The sequence below is a fragment of the Ursus americanus genome, chromosome 18 (assembly GCF_024610735.1).
Source record: "Ursus americanus isolate L20-20 chromosome 18, mUrsAme1.1.p, whole genome shotgun sequence".
Classification (NCBI taxonomy): domain Eukaryota; kingdom Metazoa; phylum Chordata; class Mammalia; order Carnivora; family Ursidae; genus Ursus; species Ursus americanus.
The window spans coordinates 19,271,393-19,291,833 of NC_142144.1; the positions used below are offsets into that span (position 1 = coordinate 19,271,393).

Here is a 20,441-nt window from a genome sequence, read left to right on the forward strand (position 1 = left end):
GGAGCCTTCGAAGGAAGCCTGGCTTTCGAGGATGTGTGAGGCCTGGGGAATTCATTTGTTTCAAATAACCATCAACGAGATTCCAGGTTTCCTGCCCGGAGTTAAAATCAGTGTTGAAAACCCAGTACGGGTTGGCTGGTAATTAATCCAGATCTCACGCTGGGCAGCCTCGGTTCACAGTTCTGGCCTGTGAACACCACGTGCTTGCTCGTCCATGAATAAAGATCAGAAGAGAGATCCAGACAGGCAGATATGGGCACCAAGGCCCCAGGGGCACTGGAAAGAGCCTGGGGTGGGGGTGGCAAGTCCCAGACACCTCTGAGCCTCCAGGGACCTCTGGCCAAATTGGCAGCTGTCTTCCTTCCATGCAGAGCCTGGGGGCTGGGTGGATGTTTCTACTCTTCTGTCTCTAGTTCTCAGGTCTTCCTGCAGGGATTCAAGGCCAGGCTCCTCTCCGCTCCTCCCCAGGGAGCAGCAGAGTGTGGTTTAAGACTGGGGACCTGGGTTCACGCTGGGCACCCCCCACTTATGAGCTGGGTGGCTCTGGGCACGCTACTTCGGTTCTCCAAGCCTTCATCCTTGAAGTGTCAAATGAGGATATGACGGCCCCTAGCCGACAGATAATCTATAAAAAGTGCTAATCCTGGCACACAGTTCACGCCCAAAAAGTTAGCTGTTGTTTCTGTTAAGCAAGCTGCTGGAGGCTCTCCAACTCAGAATTTTAAACCACCCTCCTTGGCATGGGCTTTGCAGGAAGAGCAAAGATTTCCCTTTCCAGAAGGCCCTCCCTAGCCCTGTTCTTCCAGGTGACCCAGAATTAAAGGGAAATGCAGGGGCTCAGGCGAAGCATGACTATAGGTAGTATCATTACCCCGCCTTTTTAGTAGATGAAAAACCTAAGGGAACCTCAGAGCAGCAAAGCGACTTGCCCAAGGCCACACAGCTAACAGGCGGAACCTGGATTCAGTCCAGGACATTTGATTTGCTCTCCTCCCCTGGACAGCTTCCACGCAGAGTCTTGGCTAGGTATGTCCTGACTCGGTGTGCAACCTTGGCTAAGGCCCTTCCCCTCTGCAGGCATCTGTGGAATGAGCATCCCGGAACCTTCCTGACACGGGGCCCTTCCTGCATTGCAGGGTGGCCGTGACGTCCTTCTCCGGTTATCTGGCAGGAGAGGAAAGGAGGACACCATGCCCATCTCACAGAGAGGAAGGCTGAGGCCCAGCGAGGCAGGGCTCGTGCAGGGCTCGTGCAGGGCTCCAGGGAGGGGACAGTCTCCGGGAGGTATAGCTCCCTCGGGGACCCAGTAGGGCAGCCGCCGTGGAGGCCTGGACACTCCCTCTTGGCATTTCTTCTGCCCCAGAAACAGGGGCATCCAGGCTGGGAGTCTGACCTCACCCACAACATCTGCAGAGCAGACTCTAAGTGCCAGTTGGGACCCACGGCCCAGCCTGGTGATGTCAGTCCACAGCCCGGCTCCGTGTCATGGCAGCCCAGCCCCCAGCTGCAGGCCCAGCCAGGCTCTCCTCTACCAACCCTGGGCCGGGGCTACCCGGTTGCCCAGCCTAACCCTTCCCCATTCAGGACTTACTTTGTCCGTGGGCAATGAGGGTGGGCGCCCCCTGCCCCCTCTCGCCTGATTCGAGACCCTGCCTATTCTCCACGCAGTGGAAAAACGCTGCCATTTCTTTCCAGGGCCTGAAGCCTGAGCGGGTGACTCTGGGATGATTCACGAGGGCCGGGGTGGGATTTTCCACTCCACGCTGCAAACAACGGGGCCTCTGAGAGGGCCCAGAGCAAAGGGGGAGGGGAGCGGGGGCCACGGGCCTGCCTGGGGGAGGAGAAGGAGGCCCGGGCTCCGGGGCTCACACAAACAGAGCCATGGAAACAAACACGAGGCCGCTCTGGGCTTCCCCCGGGGGTCCTGGCCTCCGACAGCCGGACCTAGGGGAACCCCGTCCCACGGAACAAGTCCATGCTTGTGTCCAGCTGCAACAGCCCGCCTGCCAAGCCTTGCAGAGAGAAGTAAGTCCTGGCTGGCACGGCCCCGGGGCAGCAAGCAGAGAGGTTCCACAGGCCGAGGGTCTGGGAGACCTGAGTCCAGGCCCGCGTGTGCTTCTAACTGCCGGTGACCCTGTGCTAGGACTCTTCGGTCTCTGGGCCTCTGCTCGGTGCCGGAGGCTTGATGGGGAGAAGCAGGAGACTTCAAAGGGCCCTCCCAGTTCTGACCATCTGAGAGCACCGTTATTCCCAAGAATTAGAGCCTTTTCCCCCAGTCTCCGTCCTAGGGAAGGACCTCCCAGCCAGGGCTCCTCCATGTGGCTTTACGCAGATTACATCATCTCCCCACGCCTCCAGCCCTCAGTTTGTCCAGCTGCAAAATGGGGATACAACACCTGGCTTCCAAGATAATGTATGCGGGTGCAGGTTAGCCCCACTTGCTCCCCCGATCTATTGTAGGCCCTGGGAACCCAGCCTACAGGCTGCAGTCTCACGCTTTCTTGCTCTCTGCTTCTGGCTGGGTCTGGCCAATGGGAGGTCCCAGCAAGAGACCGAAAGGTGCACAGAGTGAGTGGGCGGGGTATTCTCTCCCTGCCCGGTGGGGGAACTACTGACTACTGTTCACACTTTAACTCCCACTGGGTTCTGGTCACACATCCTCTCCGCTTATAACTTCAGGTCAGACCTGTGTGCTTTGCCAGCCCCGCTGCTTCCTTTGATGCCGCCCACGCCTCTGCAAACAGCCCCTGCCTTGAACTCCCCTCAGTTACCTTGTCCCCCACGTGAAGCTGCAGGATACAGCACGCAAACTGCTTAGCGCAAAGCCCGGCACATAGTAGGAGCTCAAAAGCACACGCTAAAGACAAAGCAAAACAGCCCTCGTTCTCCTGGGTTCTGGACGATAACTAGGGTAAGGGGTGAATTTCTCAAGATCTAGCCCCGATTCATAACCACCAACAGTATGAAGGCCCTCCTGGGTCCAGACACGCCGGTCCTCCTAATGCAGCGATACCCCCATCTCAACCATCAGCATGTCAGTAAACAGCCACAACCAACCACTGGAACCAGGTTCTAATGCTGGGTGCTTATGTCCCTCATCTCAATCCACACAACAACTCTGGAAACGTACATAGTACCATATCCCCATTTTACAAAGGTAGAAACAAAGGCTCAGAGAGGTTAGGTGACTTGCCAAAGGTCACACAGCACCTGGCCTCTAGAAGGCACTCAATCCACATTTGCTGACAGCATGAAAGGATGGCTGGTTAAGGGATTGGTTCAAACCCAGGTCACTCCAAATGCAAAGTCTGTGCCCCGTTACCCTCCACGCGGCCTCCTGACCCACCAGCAGCAGACATCTGTGTAACCTCAAGGAGCCTGGCCTGGGAGTCAAGACAACCTTTTTTTCTGTGAAGGTCACATTCTTTCATTCATTTCACAGACAGTCACAGAGCATCTGCTGCAGGCCAGGCCCTCATCCGGGTCTCCCTGAGGTGACGCTTGCAAAAAGTGCAAGCGAGTGCAAATGCCAGCGGCCTGATCATGAATAAATAAGGCCTTGACTCGCCTCCTTCCAGGCGTGGGGCTTCTGTGCAGCTTCTGTGCAGTCTCTGTGAACCGCAGCCTCCCTGCCCCTCCTCACCCGGGGCCCGGCTCAGCTTTTCCATGCTCCCCCCGCTGCCGGGGCTCCCACAGAGCTCCCTCGCTCCGTGGCTACAACTGCCGGCAGGCCCGGGGCCCAGAGCTGTCTCCGCCTCTGCCAGTCCGTCTGCTGCCCCTCGGGACCGCGCGGAACCCGTCAGACCCAGCCGCAGCACCCCTCTCTGGCTCTGAAAGGAGGTCCCACTTACTTCTGGGGAGGGAGCTCTTCCAAAGCTGTCGGAGAGGGGAGACAGCCCTGGGGAGAGGAAAGAAGTTCCCAAAGTCACCCAGCAAAAACAGATCTCCAAGGGGCCTTGGAGATCACCCAACTCGCTTCCTCACAGGAGATGGGAGCTATTCTTAACTTACAGTCTGCAGAAACCAAGGCTTAGGGTGGCTCAGGGCCACAAAGCTAGTAAGGGGTGGGGTCAGAATCGGAACCCAGGTCTGCATGTCCCCAGACGGGGAACAATTAAGCCCCCAACCCAGGGCAGCACAGCTTCTGCTCTGCTGGGACTAGATCCTAAATGTGTCTGGGGGTCGGAGGCAGATAAGAGGAGACAGAAGGAGCCGCAGCCCTTGTCACTGCCGCTCAGAGATCCCACTTCCGTATGGGACTTCTGGGCTCTGCCGAAATATAAATGACCAGTTTGCCACCTGCCACGTGGTGGGCTGGACAAGGCTTCTCCAAGTGTTTTGGGTTCCTATTGGAGTGAGGCTAGGTTCCAAGCTGAGGGAGGGTGGGATTAGGGGACAGGTTGGGACAGGAGGCAGGTTGCTACCCAAGCAGACTGATGTCCTCCCTCTTGCCCTCGGCCCTCCAGGGCTGGAGGAGTAGGGAGAGCCCATGGCCTCTCTGGACATCAGACACCCAGAGTCGTACCCCAGTCCCTGCAAGAACATGCTAGGTGCCCTTGGCCAAGTCTTTTGTCCCTCTAGCCACCATCCCCTCATCTGTGGAGCAGGGATCAGCGTACTCATTCAGCCCTCCTGAACCAGGTCCTGGGAGGTCCTAAAGGAAGGTTCCACTCATGCAACTCATAAATCTGGTAGGTATAGAAACAACCGATTCTTAAGATATTGAGATCTTCCTTTGAGGCCAAGGACATGGCCTGACACATCTTTGAAGCCACTAGCCTTCCGGCCCTGAGTCTTAAAGTCTCAGAGTGGACACTCAGGGGAGTGGAATGGAATGTGCCAGTCTTGGCATCTGGAGCTGGGGCATAAACTTCAACTCCACCTCCCATGCGCTGTGTGCCCTTGGGCAAGTCCTGGCCCTTTCTGGGCACACTCCCTAGGCTCCTCACCTGCCTAGTGGGGAGGGTCGAATGGAATGATCCCTAAGCACCCATCTACTGAACAGGTTGACTTCAGCACATTCTTTGATCACGGGGAAGCTCAAGAAGAGGATCTGGAGTGAGGCCTCACCGCTGCTGACCCACATCGCCTGGTACGTGGCCCGGACATCCGACAGGCCCAAAAGCAGATTCTATACCCTAAAAAAATCGCCCCTGTTCCAGTTGTGCTGGTTTGGACATGGCTGTCCTCTCTCCACACCACACACAGCCTGAGGAGGCAGGGTTGACCTCCACTGGATGGGGTGGAGACCCTGAGCTGCACACCCTCTCTCGGGGGAGACAATTCATCCCCTTTTAAACCCATGGCCAGTAAGCCCAGTACCCACACAGCTTGGGAAGCTGAGCTGTCAGGGGTCAGAGGCAGCCGGTGCCTGAGTCAGGCTGGGCAGCCTGGAGGGGTGAGAAGGGGTCCTTCTTTTCTCCACTCCCAACCTCCTGCCCTGACAATTTCAGAGTATAGGACTTGAGCAGAGCGTTGACATAATTGCAAAGCAATGCATACAATTTCCATAAGTTCTACAATATGGTTATAATAAAAACGGGCTCTCAGTCCCCTTGGAGACAGGCTGAATAAATATTATTCCTAATGATTATTAAAACTCATTAAGTGTGTTTGTAAGGCCTGGGAATTCCCAGCATCTGCCACCGTCTCCACATTGTAGGGAGCCTAACCTCAAACACAGAGCCTGGAGGGAAACCCAGCCTCAGGGAGGTGAAAACCACACGGTGGTCATCTCCAAGGCAGGAGAACAGAGCTGAGGCCTGAGCTTTCTGGAAACTCCATCCCCTCCACTCCCCGCCCGGAGGAATTGGCCTCCAGCTGCAGAAAGGTCGTTGCCCCTGGAGACAGTCCCAGGCATGCTGGAGGCACCGGGCCTGAGAACATCTTCTGCACGTGGAATGTTCTTTCTCCTTTCCTTGACTGTTCAGGCCCACCCTGACCCCCCTCACCCCAAACTCTTCTACAGGGGCCACAAATCAAACATCTATAGGAGCGGGGCAGGTAAAATACACAGGGGAAAGGACTGGGTTGGAAGGCCAGACTGGGAGATGTGGGGACACACGGGAGGAGGACTGTCCTGTCTAAAGGGGCAGATCTGACCGGGCCGCAGGCCAGGGGCTACTGCATCTGTCCCCCTTCCAAGAGAAGCTGGTCACCAGGTCTTTCATAAGAAATCTCTCACATTTTTAAAATGTTAGTAACTTATTAAATATTTTTAAACAATGCTGCAAGTGCCAAACAAAACATGTTCAGGACTACCCATGTGTGACCTTCGTCCAGCGCTCCCAGACTAGCTGGTGGGCTGGAGGAGCTCTCCGCCAGGAGTCAGGAGAGCTAAACTCTGGGGACCGCATGACCTAGGGGCCAGTCAGCTAGAGGTTTTCCTTAAGCCACTTGACCTTCGCAGTTGGGTTAGCAAAGAACAACCTGGGGCCTGGGCCCGCCCAAGCCTGGGGGTGGTCTTCACCGGGTGCTGGCCAGCAAACCCAAGGCTGCCCCGGTGCACCATGGATCACAGCAGAGCGGGCAATCGAGAGCCCAGCGGAGGTAGAACAGGGGACCTGCATGCGAGTTGACACGTGCCCATAACCACCTCCCTGCTCTGAGTTGCTTCTCCGGCCCTGCCCTAATGCCAGGAGTAGCCACTTGCCCTGACTGCCCCTGCCACCCCCTTGAGCCCCAAGCCACATGCACCCCTCACCCCATCTTACCGGCAAACCACAGTCGCCCTTGGGCCCTGGAGGTCCCATCAGCCACGGAAAAGGCGTGGGTCCCGCCAGGTGGAAGAAGGAATAGCTATGACTCGTGGGCCAGGGGCTGGAGGACAGGAATCGCGCTGGGGCCAATGCTGGGGCCGGGGTGGTTGGCCGGCTGGGCCGGGACTGTCTGGGGCTGGGCCTGGTTGTCAGATCATTCAACGGGATATCCCTGGCTGCCTTCCCAGGTCTGAGGGGGACGGGCTTCCGGGGGTTGCTCTTGGGTCTGGCTTTCTTTGTGGCTTCTGATCCAGAGGGTTTCTTGCTTCTGGTGGGGGCTGAGCCAGGAGCAAGGGTGGGAGGCATCGTCGTGGCTGCTGGGGTAATCCTGGTAGAGCCAGGACGGGGGACAGGTGGCAGGGACAACACAGTGGGTCGGGGAGGTCTGTGGGTGCCAGCGCGGGCAGGGGCTGCCTCACTGGCATGACTGGTCATCTTGGCCTCAGTCTGGCCGGCTGGGGGAAAAGGCTTTTTGGAGGAGCCAGTGGCCAGAAGTGGGGGCCGAGCGCTGGGTAGCGGAGGTCTGGGCGTCACCGGGGTCCTCTGGATCGGCTTCACTGAGGGGCGGGGGGCTTTGGCAGGAAGTGGGTGGGAAGTGGGGGGCACTGGCTTCTTGGTGGGTGGGGCTGATGTTGTGAAGGAGGGCTGAGCTGCCTTCTGGGTGGGGCGGGGGTTTTTGACAGGGCCTCCTGAAGGAGAAGGGGCTGAAAGCCTGGCTGGGTGACTTTTGGGGATCTCGGTGGCTGCGCCCTTCCGCAATGGCCGGACAGCTGTGGTGGAGCTGGCCGGAGAGGCCAGGGGCACGGGCGGGAGCACGCCACTGGCTGACAGCCTGGCAGGTGGCAGCGGGATCCGGGTTGGGCCCCCTGCTGCTGCGCGCCGGCGAGGGTCTGTGGGGCTAGTCCTCAGGGGCTTGGCGGGTGTGGCAGGCACCGCAGTCCCCCTGGAGTCCCTGCTTGCTGGCCATGACCCCAGGGCTGGCGCGGCAGTGGTCAGGTTCTCCAGGCCTCGCAGGGCAAGGTCGGTCTGGAAGGTGAAGGTTGTGCCAGAGTCTCGGGGAAGGAGGGGTCCCAGCCGAGGTCGGTATGTGTCGGCCTGTCCACACTGCTTCCTCAGGTGGGTACAGTAATTGTGAGCGACCTGCGTCACAGGGTAAATGCTGAACTGGCACAGGGCCCCTTCGAACTGGACCGCGTGTGGGTTCATCTTCCCAAAGAGGAAGGAGCCCTCGGGGTCGAGGGCTGGGTCCTTGTGGAAAGGCAGCGGGACGGGCACCCGGCGCTGCCCGCACGCCGTCACCAGGGTGGCAGTGCGGCCCCGGAGCTCCAGGGCCAGGTGATGCCAGCGCCCGTCGTGCACGTCGAGGTCAAAGGCCACGGAGCGCCGAGGCCCCAGGTGGAGGACCGCGCGGCCGGGGAGAAACTGCAGGCCCAGCTGCAGCTTGCGTTTCCGGCTGCGCACGGCGAAGAGGAAGGCATGGTTCACCCGGTGGGAGCAGAGGCTCAGCACCAGCGCCAGCTCCGTGCCCAGGGCGGCGGGAATGACGGCGGCTGTGGGGGCCTGGAGCCGGGTCCGTTGCGTAAAGATGAAGCCCGAATGGAACGGAATGACCCCCGGGGGCGGGGGGCTCCGGCCACCCCCTGCCTTCGTCCAGCTGAGGCCCAGCCGCTGGAGGACGTCCACATCTGCAGAGGGAGGGCAGAGGGGGAGAGGGCAAGGTCAGGGCCTGCTCCCACCCCAGCCCCCTCCAGGTGCACAGACGGGGAGGACAGTCCACCCACAGCTACCCCCCTCCCGGGGCCCCACACTGGGGACCGGGAGCCTGGAGTCAGAACCAGTCCTCTGTCTGGGTGAATGACCCTGCATGGACTCGTGTACGACACAGACCCCCAGAGCCAGACTTCCTGAGTTCACGTGTGACTTTAATGCCTCCGTGTCCTCATCTATTAAATGGGATGACAGTAGTCCCAAACTCAGAAGGCCGTCGCGAGGAGTAAATGAGCTACCATGCTTGAAAACAAGGGCCTGGCACCCAATAAGCACGTGCAAATGACAGCCGTTCATACCAAAGATAATGACCATCACCAGATGCTAACACTGGGCATTCAGGCTGCCTCTCATGACATGTTTCCCCTTCTCTCTGTCTCAAAAGCCATCTCCTCCAGGAAGCAGTCCCATGAGTGAGGGAGCAGGGTGACAGGAGTGGACGGGTCACAGGAGCTCGGTAAGGACGTCCAGCAGGCCTGACTGGTTTGACCGCCTTCAGGAACCTCCCCAGCCCGCTCCCCACCCCCAGGTCTCCCTGAGGCCAGAGCTGACTGGGGGAGCTGTTGTCTGCACAGAAGGAAGAGGACATGTCCAATGACTCTCCCCCACCCTGCGCAGCTTTGGACGGAGCAGAGGAAGCGATCAAGGCATCCCTGCGACCTCTGTCCTCTGGTGAAGCATTTGGACGTCGACTGCAGCCTGGCCAGGTCACATCCGCCCGGTAATTACATTGGTGGGGCTCGCCAGAGCCAAAGGAGGGCTTTCAGCGTGTTTATGGAAAGGCTTCCCGACCTTGCCTCTCGCCGGGTCATTCGACCTCCTTCAGCTGGCCGAGCGGCCAGTGTCTGCAGGATCCAGCTCCGGAGCTCCAACTCCAAAAGAAGAGGCTGCCTCTGGAACTGGGGTCTGGCTGGGATCCTCAGCTCCCTCCCACCATCCCCCACCCCCCCGGGCCCAGCAACCTAGGCCCCGAGCGTGGTATGTGGGGTCCACATGGGGCTGGATTGCACTTAGCCCTCAGCCGGCAGCTGGGAGGTGGACGCACAGATGCATGGATGGACAGATAGATGGGCTGGGAGAAAACGAGTGCCATACACAGCAGGCTCTGGAGCCAGAAGGCCGGACTTCAGAGCCAGACAAAGCCACCTGGGAGTCTGGACTCCGAGCCTCCGTTTCCTCGGCTGTAAAACAGGGTGGTGAAGAGCGCCAACATCATAGGGCTCTTAGCCATCCTTGCCATCCTTGTCCAGACACCTCTGGGCAAGTCTCCTCCTGACCCCTGAGCCTCGGTTTCCCTGCCTGTAAGACGAGCGAAACCGGACGTGGAGGCAGCCACAAAGTGCTAACGATGAGGTAAGAAGACCGCAGTCGCAGCCTGCCCTTTCGGGCTGGCTTGGCTTGGAGACCTGCCTTCCTCCCTAAGGATCTGCCGGCCTTCATTTCATTTCGAGTTCCTCCTTTCTCCCACCTCCGTCTGTTCTGCGCTAAGCTAACCGAAACCACTGCTCGAAGATTCTCTCGGTAGTGTATTCCGCACGTTTTCATCGCGGAAACGCTCCTATTAGCACAAACTACTACTCACGAAAAACAGCTTCTAAGGGAGGAGGCACTTGCTGGCGAAGAGGGAGGACAAGAAGCCACCTCTCCCTCCCCTCATCCCACCTCGGCGGCCCCCAGAGCCCCCCACTCCCGGCCTGCACGGCTGCAGCTTATGGCCGCTTCTAGTTGCCGGGCCAGGCTCCAACCAGCGACCGTCCTCTGCAGGTGGGTTTCAAAGCTGACACCAGCCAGTCTCCAGGCCTCCCCCCCAGAGACGGTCTCCAGGGCAGGGGCAAAGCCCCACACTCCGGCACCCAGAGCTGGCGGAGGCGGTCATCTTACGGCGGCCTCTGACCAGCGTGGGCTCCACGGGGGATGGAGAAGGACTGCTCTTGCCCAAGCGTGCAGGTAAATAATATCATTAACAGCAATAATAAGCCCTGGTATTTATTAAGCCCTTCCGATGTGCCAAGTGCCTCATGTGTTCTGTCTCACCCGATTCTCTCCATCATCTCTAAAGAAGATACTGCTTATTATCCCCTCCTTTACAGAGGAGGGTCAGAAAAGTTCACTATAGGAACTAGCCCAAGGTCGCACAGCCTATAATACAAGGCACAGCCAGGACTTGAACCCAGGCCACCTGGCTCCAGGGTCTCTGTTCTTAACACTCGGCTATCCTGAGCTGGAGCCCCTCAGACTCGTTGGAAAGTGGGGTGGAGACACATCCAGAATCCAGGGGCGAGGAGCTAGGGGACAGGGGAATGAATGCAGCCCGACGCCAAGCTGGAAGGACCCCTGCCAGCTGGCCTCAGCAAGATCCCTTTATTACATAAACCTGGCTCTACACAGCTCCGGCCTCTCCCCAACACCCCCCGCCCCCCATTGCCTGACTCAGGACTCTGGACAGCTGTTCACCTACTTTGTGGGGGAAACAGCAAGCTCGGAAAATATGACATTTGCACAAAATGTTGCCGGGCAGCCGGAGTCTCTTCCGGGCATGGCCCTCCCCTCCCAGGGACCCAATCCCTGCCGGCGGCCAGGTCAGGCCACAGGGGCTCTGGGAGTGCCCGGCTGCCCGCCCCGGCACACGGGCGAGCGTGGAGGAGGGGAAGAGCCGCTATTTTAGGAGGCCTTGTGGCTGCTTGACAAACAGATGTGGGAGAGGTTTCACTTTCCCGGGGCGGCTGTGTAGCCAGCCCACCGCCGCTCTGGCCCCCTGGCCGGGTCCTCGGGGATGGCAGGGAAGAAAAGGATCTCACGGGAAGGGGAGGAAGCCGTGGCCTTCATGCCTCCTCTCAACAGATCTTGGTATAACCACTGGACAAATCAGGACGACTGAGGCTTACTGAACAAGCGGCCCCCGTAGGAAAGAAAGGGTCACCTCCTACGCTTCTGCACTGAGCCCTTCCTGCCCCTTACAAAACATCAGATGTCACTCTTCCCAGCCTGGAGAGAATTTGCCAATGATGGGCTCCATTCTACTGATAGAAAAACTGAGGCACTGAGTTCTAATTAGGGGCATGGCTGTCTCCTAGCCTTGAGTTCTCAGGTCTCTTCTGCCCTCCCTTGTCCCCCCCCCCCAACCCCCTGCACAAAGAGAAGAGAGGATTACCTTCAGGAGCTCCTTGGGTGGAGGCCAGGTGACAGGTGAATGAGACTAAGATCCAGGTGAAGAGAAACCCCCTAGAGACGGGAAGACACAAGCAGAGGCGGCATCAGCTTCCACCCTGGGGCCCAGATCTGGCTGGGGACTGGAAGGAAATCACCCAGTCCCCGCCTCCCCCAGCCCCAGCCAGGTTCCCCTGCGGGAAGCGGAGGCCAGGTGCAGACTCTAGGACCCCACAGGGTAGCCCACGCTCCAGGGGTTTCCAGGCGCAACCTCTAGAGGCAGGACCTGCTCACACAGCACACGTCACAAGTACAACATTGCTTTTCACAGATGGATAAACCAGAGTCACAGGGCGGAGAACAGTGGGCGGGAAGCCTTGCCGTGCGTGTCAGGAGACCCGGGGTCCAGCTTCAAATCTGCCGCTGACGCACTGGGCCACAAGGGGCCAGCCCCTCCCCGTCTCTGGGCCTCAGTGTCCCCATCTGTACTCAGGATCCTGAGGCCCAGTGAGTGGCAAAGCCAGGACTGAAAGGTCAGTGGGAAGACCAGACTGGTCCGCTTGGATGACGGACATCCTCAAAGGACAAAAGCCATGAGAACTCCCTCTCTAGACACGAGGGGGAGGGGGAGGAGGCCCCTTAACCAGGACCAGCACGTGCTAAGGAAGCTGCCTACCTGGCTTCATGCTGATGGAGAAAGAGAGGAGAGAAAACAGGACACAATGGGGAGTCAGACAGACCCAGGTGCAAACCTGGCCCTGTTGCTTACCAGCTGTGTGACCCTGGATGAGTCACTCAGCCTCCCTGAGCCTGCCTCCTGCCCGGCCGACACTCCCTATCTTACCAGCCAGGCGTGAGGATGAAATGAGCTCATGCATGTTAAGGGCTCGGCCTGGTGCCAGCCGTAGAAGAGCTCCTTAGGCATCACTGCTGCCCCTGAACTCTGGGGCCCGGAAGGGTTAATGCTCTGCTCGGTGGCTCTTGCCAAGACGGGCAGAAGCAGTGATCCGATTTCACCTTCCTGTGGGAGCAGCCATGGGCGACACCCGAAGCCACCCGGGGCATCTGATCCCTGAGCGGGCAGAGGGGAGGGCGGCACGTGGCCAAAGACGGCCGGCCGGCCGGGATGCAGGCAGAGAGAGCCGAGACGGGCGGGCGGTGCGGGCTAAGGCTGGGATGCACAGGCCCCGGATCCATTTCCAAGAGGAAAGCTAGAATGCTGTGCTTCTGGGGAATCACGTAATCCAGGAAACCCATCTGCCGGAATTGATGTCTGGCGCCCCGCGTTCTTCCCAGCTCCTTGGGTGCCCTGAAAAACCAGCTCACACCCTCTTGTTTAATGGCAATTATTCCAACTTAATTGCAATTATAATCAATAGCGATCCTGATAGGCACTGTGGAAGGCATTGGTGGTTATCTACCCACAGCCGTCCCCCTGCCCTTCTTTGCTCAGGGAGGCACGGACTTCAGAGGATACTGAACGAATCTGGGTAAGTCTAAGCCAATCTTGGGAATTCCATCTGCCATGCCAGTGACTGGTTTAGGTATGCATACGTGACCCAAACATGGTCAATAAGATATGAGGGATGCCTCTTAGGGTCCCTGGGAAAGTATTTCAAAGGGACCGAGAGAAGGTTTTCTTCTAGCCTTTGTATGTTATTGAATGGGGATGCGCTGCTGCTGCAGCCATTTTGTGCCCATGAGGTTCACAAGCTCCATGAGCACGTGAGGCTGACAGAATGGAAAAACAGTGGATGTTTGATGATACTTGAGATGCTGAATTAGTCATCCCCACCACTGCTTTTCCTTTAGACCTCTTGATATCGGAGATAATAGCTCCCTTCGTGTAAGCCATGTCCAATCGGGTCTTCAGTTACTTGCAGCATAAGGCAAAGTAGCTGCACTAGCAATCAGATGCTGATGGCGGTCCCTCGAAAGCCTCCTCCGGCATCTGGGCTTTGCACGCGCTACTCCCAAGTGCTCCTGACACCACTCTTTTGCCTGGTCAGTTCCCACACACGCATTAGAGTCCAGCTTGGGCGTCCCCTCCCACAGCCCACAGCACGTACCTCACCACAGCAGATATCCCACATGAGCCCATTGCCTATTTTCCTACTTCCCTTTCTAGAACAAGTCCCTGAAGGGTAGGAACCACATCTGTCTTGTTCACGTGTATTCCCAGCACCTGGCACTCATGTCATAAACGTTCAGTGTATCTTTATAGAAGAAATGAATGGTACCTGGTATTACAGGACTCTGGACTTCAAAAGCATCTCGCCAAAGGCCCTCGCTACCTCTGACTTCTTTCCAGGGCTGCTCCTGGAACATCCTGAGCTCCCCCTCATCTCCAATCTGCTGCCGCTGCTGTGAAAATGCCCTTTCTCACGGGGCCAGTCCTCCCTGCCACCACGGGCCTCGCCTCCGGCTCACCACTAGCAATGACTAAAGGTCAGAGCACCTAGCTGCCCCGGCGTTGCCTGGGGAGAAGAGCAGAGGCTGGCCCTGCCGGCATGACCTGCCCACTCGAAGCCCATGGCAGCCTCATCAGCCCTGAAAAGAAATGACAGGAGGCTTCATTTGATGTGACAAAAACTGAGGCTTAGGGAGGTCAGGTACCTCTTCAAGGCCACCCTGGGAAGGCTCTGGGGTCATAATTCTTCAGAACTATTTCCCACACGCACCAGGTAGACACTCCAGGAAACTGGAGCCAGATCCACTGCGGAAGAGCTGCATCCCAGTCCCGGCAATTCCCAAAGCACAACTAAACAGCTAACTGCATACCAAAGGCTCTGAGAAGTCCTGCAATGAAGACATGGACAGGGCTTTCTGTCCATCAGCAGTCCCCAGACTTAGAGGACCAGTGAACTCCTTTTTCCTGAGAACGTCTCCTCAGAAGACACTGCCCCTCACTTCCCAGTGTCCCAACAACCTCGTTTCTGTCCCACTTCCTTCCATCCTCTCTTCCCAGCCCCTTCCAGGCACAAGCCCTCACTCTTTGAGTGTCTCGCTGTATGCTATCACATCCGCCCTGCTTAGGATGCTTCCCAAGCTGATAAAGAGAGGCCAGGTGGAGAGCAGAAGCCGTTAGAAGCATACATGCCCTTACTCAATTTTTCTGGCTGTAGTTATGCCAAGGTGATCACTCTGGAGAGAATAAGGATACACTCGGGGGAAATATTTTTAATCCCTGACAGTCATGAGAAAGAAGACCCACAGGAGCGATGGGATCAGAATCTTTGCTTCAATTAAGCTTCCCAACACCATGGTTTCTAGCTGAAGCATTTCAGCCCTGAAGGCCTGTTACCAACATATTTGCCCCTCCATTCGTTCACCTGGACAAATGCAACTGACCTCTCCGACCTGAATTCTGTGTGCACTCGACTCACACCCCGCCGAGGTAGGGGTGGGAATATAGAGCAGGAGAAGGTCCTCTGAGATCATCTAGAGGCCAGATTCTAGTCCCATCCCCTCACTGTGGAGATGGGCAACTGAGGCCCAGAGAGGGGAAGTGATTTGTCTAAAGCCACACAGCATGTCAGTGACCCCCATCATCTGACTCAACTACTTAGCAAACAGTCCTTTCCACTTGACTTGTCTCTCGTGGAGAAGAAATTGGACACTTACAGGGACTTCCTATTTGCCAGAGACCAGAGTCCAGCCTTTACCAACAGGAACGGAGATACAGTCCAGGGAGCCAACAAGCCCTCTAAGCAAGCTCCAGGCCTGGAAAGTTGGCTCCCGGAGGGAGGCCCTGCCGGTTCTTTTGCTCCCGTTCCAACGCTGTTTAGGCTACTGCTAATAATGTTTAGTGCCTGTGTTGGCTCAGCACTTTGTTCTTCCCGACTTCTGTTTTCACCACTGACTCGTGGGTCTTGGCTCGGTGAACCCAGGGCTCCAGAATGTCGGGACAACCAGAGCCCAGGGACCACAGCAGGCAGGAGGCAGCTGAGATGACTGCAACCTACGTATGCGTCAGGGAACCTGACCCTGGAGGCACAGCCTGGCCACACAGCCCTTCAGGAAGGGAACCCAGGTGTTCCTACCCCTGAAAAGGGCCCTCTGCCAGAACACCAAATGTGGCTACTGCGGGACCCCTAGGCTGCCAGACTACAGCTGGTATGCTTGGAGTTTCCTTCACCCTGGTTACCTGGGAACACACAGGATCCTAAGACACCCATACCAACTTGAACATCCACCAAGAACTCGGAGCTGAGACCCAGGGCACACACCAGGGAAGCAGCCCTGTGGACTCCAGGCTTGGCTGTGCACTCACGGGACAAGCTGGGCAGGCAGCTGGCCTGAGAACAGCAGAACAGCAAAGGGGGATGGACCTGTCCCACCTGACCAGCCAGGCCACCGTGTGCCCAGACAGCCGCACCCAGGCTCCTCTCTTCACACCTGATACCTCTTCCCTGGGAACACAGACAGGTCATCTGTCTGGACAGGATGCAGCCCAGAATTTTCCAGTTGACTCACATGTCCATTCAAGATGAAGTGAATAATAATACAAATAACAGCGGCCCTTTATTGACCACTTACTACACGCCAGGCACTGTTCTAAGCCCTATACGAGCATGGTCCTCCGTGAGTCCTCACTAAACCTTGCGAGCTGAGAATGAAGCTGCCCGTTTTGTGGATCAGAAAGAAGGGAAGCACAGAGGCAAGCCCACGGCAATCAGGAGTCACACTGATCGCGGGGCTCCGCCCGCCCTCCAACCTGCCGCCCGCCTGGGAGTGCCCTGCCTCCCCCAGAAGTGGTCAGTCCTCCAACACAACGGGTCATGCGCTCCAGTGCACCGGGCCAGGCTGTGGCGTACCGAGAGGGTCCCCTGGACACAGAGCGGGGGAAGGAGAATATGCCACCAAAGTAACAGGCAGAATGTGCTCAGGGACGGGGAGTGGGTGACAGAGGGAGGGCAGCCCACCAGCCAGTGCACCCCACCAGGGGAGCTGATGGCCGTGGAGGTGAGACCTGAGGGGCAGCAGGGCACGTGAAAGCACCAGGAAGGGGAGCATCCCAAGGCCAGGGAGGACAGGGAAGGAGCGAAGAGGCCAGCAATGTGCTCCGTAGCATCACGGAGCCTGGTCTGGGAGACGTAAAGAAGAGCAAGGCTGGTAGGCACACCAGGACCGGAGGGCACAGGACCTGGGCAGTGCTGTGGTGAGGGAGGCAGCGAGACAGGACAAGGCAGAGGCTGGGCCTCAAAGTGGCTTGACTGCCCATTTGCCCAAAGCTCGGGCCCCACTGTGGGGTGCTCGCCTGGCACCACTTTTCTGCCCAACCACTGGCATCTGCCTTGCCTGGCACAGGGTCTTCTGGAGAAAATGAGTCAGCAGTGTGCTTACTGGTGCTGTGTGTGTGTGTGTGTGTGTGTGTGTGTGTGTGTGTGTGTTGTGGTGGGGGGTGGGGGAATCTCAGCCAGCCAGCTTTTTCCAAGACACGGGAAAGAAGGGGGGGCATCATCCCCCTAATTCCAGCTCAGAGGGGGCAGGGCATGGTGGCGTAGGGCGGAGCTACAGCCCTGACCAGCCTCTGGGGAATGTCCTCTGCTTCTGGGGGCAGGATGCAAAGGGAGCAAGTTCTGTGCTTCTCTGGGCAGCAAGCATGAGCCACAGTGCCGAGGGCCCTCAGGGCTGCTCCCGTCCTTGCTCACTCCCACACACACCCACACTCAGTGACTCGCTCTTGCACACACTCACTCTTTACAACTACTCCACCAGCCCCTGGGTCCCAGCTCTGCCACAGTCCCTCCTCGGAGATTCCCTGCCCCTCCCTGGCCCCCAGTCTCTGCCTCTGTGCCATGACTTGGTGATCTTCTGGGCCCTTTCTATTCTGACATGCTGGCTCTCACTTTTTCTCTCACACACGAAAAATGACAGGAACTGAGACCTCCCCCCCCAAGGCCCCAGAAAAGCAGGGAAACACTGAAAGACGCACAGACCCAAACAGACTGACACACACGCGGAGACTTCCAGAAGCAGGGGACGTGCAAAGCCACACAAACGCTGAGACAGGAGCAGAAGCCGAGACCCGGAGACCTAGACGCTTGCGGATAGTTTCACAAGAACAGACTGACTTACAAGCTCGGGACCTGTAGACACCGACACCGGAACACACCGAGACAGGCAGAAACGGAGCCCCTTCCTCCCCCAAGCATCCCCAAAGCCCCGTCCGCCCCCAACCCGCCGCCCCAGGCGCCACCACCCACCCCCAACCCCGACCCCAGGGCTGGCTCTGCACAGACCCTCCCCAGCGCGGCCCCCGCCCCAACGCGATCGCGGAGCCGGGCCAGCGGGGCAGGGCAGGCAGCGCTCGCCAAGCCTCGCCGCGCCGGGGGCGCAGCCCGCGTTAACCCTTGGCGGCCCGCCTCAAAGGGGCGCAGGAAGGGGCAGGAAGCCGACATTCCGGGGAAGCGTCCGGCGCGGCAGGGAACCCCAGCCCTCCCCCGGGCTGGAGCAGCAGGAAGCTGGGGAGGGGGCGTCCCCGAGCTCGTACTCACCCCCCGCGCGCCGCCGCCGCCGCCGCTGTGCCTCGGGCCCCCCGCGCCGATCCCGCTCCCATGGCGGGCCCCTACTTCATGCTCCCGAGCCCGGGGGGCAAGTGTGGGCGCGCCCCATGGGGCCGCCAGCCCCCCGCCCCGCCGCGCCAGGCCGGCTCAGAGCGCGCGGCCCCCACGCCCCCAGCGCAGCCCCGCGCCCAGGGGCGCCCGAGCAGGCAGGCAGCGGGGCCGGGGCCCCGCGGGCGCCCGCGCCAGGCCCATGGTCCCAGGAGTCCCGGCGCCGCGCTCGCCCCTGCCTCGCTCTTTTTCTGCTTCCACCGAAAAGGAAGAAGAAGCAGGCAAAAAGAGAGATGATCAAACTTTTGGAGGCGGGCTGCTGGCGGTCCCCGGAGGCAGAGCGAGGCCGGGCGAGGGCGCGCGGAGGGCGGTGGAAGCTGCCTCCCCGCCGGCCTGGGGGAGGAGAGGAAAAGGAAGGATTTGGGGGAAATGAAGGCGATTTAAAGTCTCGGCCCGCGGTGGCTCTCCACCTTCTCTCCTCCCCGCGCCGAGCCGCCCTCTGCTGCCCCATGCTGCCCCCTGCCGGCCGCAGCCGGTCACACAGCCTCGGCCGGCCCACCGCAGCCCCGCAGAGACACCCCCACCTCCGCCCCCCCCCGGTAAAAATGGGGAAACTGAGATCCACAAAGAGGAAAGAGACGGCCAAAGCTGCACAGCAGGGCGACCACAGTTCGGAGATTTGGGACTTCTGGCTTGTGAGACTGGGGGGTGGGGGAGTGGGGGGAGGTCCCCGAGCTGGGGGGGGGGGCGAGATAGGAGAAAGGGGACAGATACTACTACTGAAAGGAATCCAGTGTTCCGGGGACAGATCTGGGACCAGCACTCAGTATCTAGACTCCGACAACAGCGACAATCAGTGTCCTACCACACATAGACACACACACTCACCCCTTTCCCCAGATTCAGAGCGCCCTGGAGAACAGACTTCCCTGGGCACATAGTGGGTGGACTTGCTAAACGTTGGTCACCCTCTTCCCTTTCCTGTCCATTCAGTAAGAAATGGTAGCTTAACACCCCCCAAACACACACACCCTCAGGAGGCGACCAAAGCCTCCCTCGGATCCCCGGCTGGAGCGCACAACTGCACACACCTTGACCCTGTCGCAAACGCCCCGCAAATTCGCACAACCACAACCCCAGTCCGAGCCCAGGCATTAGAAGTCCCCTCCACCTCCGCCTCCGCGATTTGTTCACTGGTGCATACACATTCCCACACACATCCACCCTTACCCCAAACTCAGACATACACTCACACTCATTCACATGCAAGTTCGGCCACGCACTCCTCCTGAGCTCACACAAACACACCCTGGGGTTTCTGGACTCGAATGCAACTCGGACTCCACACACGCAGACGCATGCACACTGGTACTTACACGCACACAAATGCACACTAGCCTCTCCACATCCCCCCCAACGCACACTCCCACATACACACCTCACACACCCTCACGTTCATACACACCCCACATACACACCCCAAGTGCACACACGCGGGCGCACCCCTACTTGCACACAGCTCTCCGCTACTGCCCACCGCAAGCGAGCACAAACGCATTCACTCCCCACACGTGCACCCCCCTCCCCGTACGCGCGCAACTTTATGCACACACACCGCTACCCCCAGAGCTCCAGGAGCCCCAAGGCACTTACTGGGTCCCTAGCTGCGAGGCTGGACGGTCGGTCCTTCCTCGGGCGCCTAACGGCATTTGTATTCATGGGTCCCCGCAGCCCCGGGCGCGGGCGCGGGGGCGGGGGTGCGGGGTCCCCTTCCCTAAACTGGGCGCGGGCGCTCGGAGCGCAGCGGCACCGGGAGGGGCATGGGCGCGCGGGGCTGCGCCGCCGGCCCGGTCCGCCTGCGCTCGAACGTCGTCCGCTCTGCGTCCTCGGGCTCCGGCGCGGGCTCCGGGCGCGGGCGCGGGGGGCGGCTCATAGGTGCTGGGGCCGCGGCGCCCGCCGGGCCTTTTGAAGTCTCCGCTGGGGGCGGGGAGGGGGCGCTGAAGGCGGCCTTTTAAACCGTGGCTGCACGCGGGCTCGGTGGAGCAAGGTGTCTGGTTTCAGCAAACTTTAGGAAAAGTCCCAAGCCGGAGCGGAGGGGAGGGGGGGCGGTGGAGGTAGCGGGGGAGCCAAGCCAGAAAGAAAAAGAAGCGGCATAGCTCTGCACTGCTTCCTGCAGGGGGCAGAGCACCCATGGCGGCCAGGAGGGCCTCCC

General features: G+C 59.1%; 1 protein-coding gene across 6 annotated transcripts in view; it reads right to left on the reverse strand.

Moving 5' to 3' along the window:
- Window positions 1–19,990, reverse strand: part of COL27A1 (collagen type XXVII alpha 1 chain) — a 134,512-nt gene extending 114,522 nt beyond the window's left edge. For 4 of the 6 annotated variants that reach the window (XM_087869437.1, XM_087869438.1, XM_087869435.1 and 1 more), the window contains exons 1-3: window positions 17,754–17,845; window positions 11,677–11,747; window positions 6,714–8,443 (exon numbers count right to left, since the gene is read on the reverse strand). In XM_087869437.1, coding sequence (XP_087725563.1) covers window positions 6,714–8,443; window positions 11,677–11,747; window positions 17,754–17,830 — 1,878 coding nt within the window. In that variant the 5' untranslated portion in view covers window positions 17,831–17,845. Of the gene's footprint in view, window positions 1–6,713; window positions 8,444–11,676; window positions 11,748–17,753; window positions 17,846–18,172; window positions 18,722–19,882 lie in introns of those variants that run through there. The other 2 variants (XM_087869436.1, XM_045791099.2) reach the window with 2 other exon arrangements.
- Window positions 19,991–20,441: the final 451 nt, after the last annotated feature.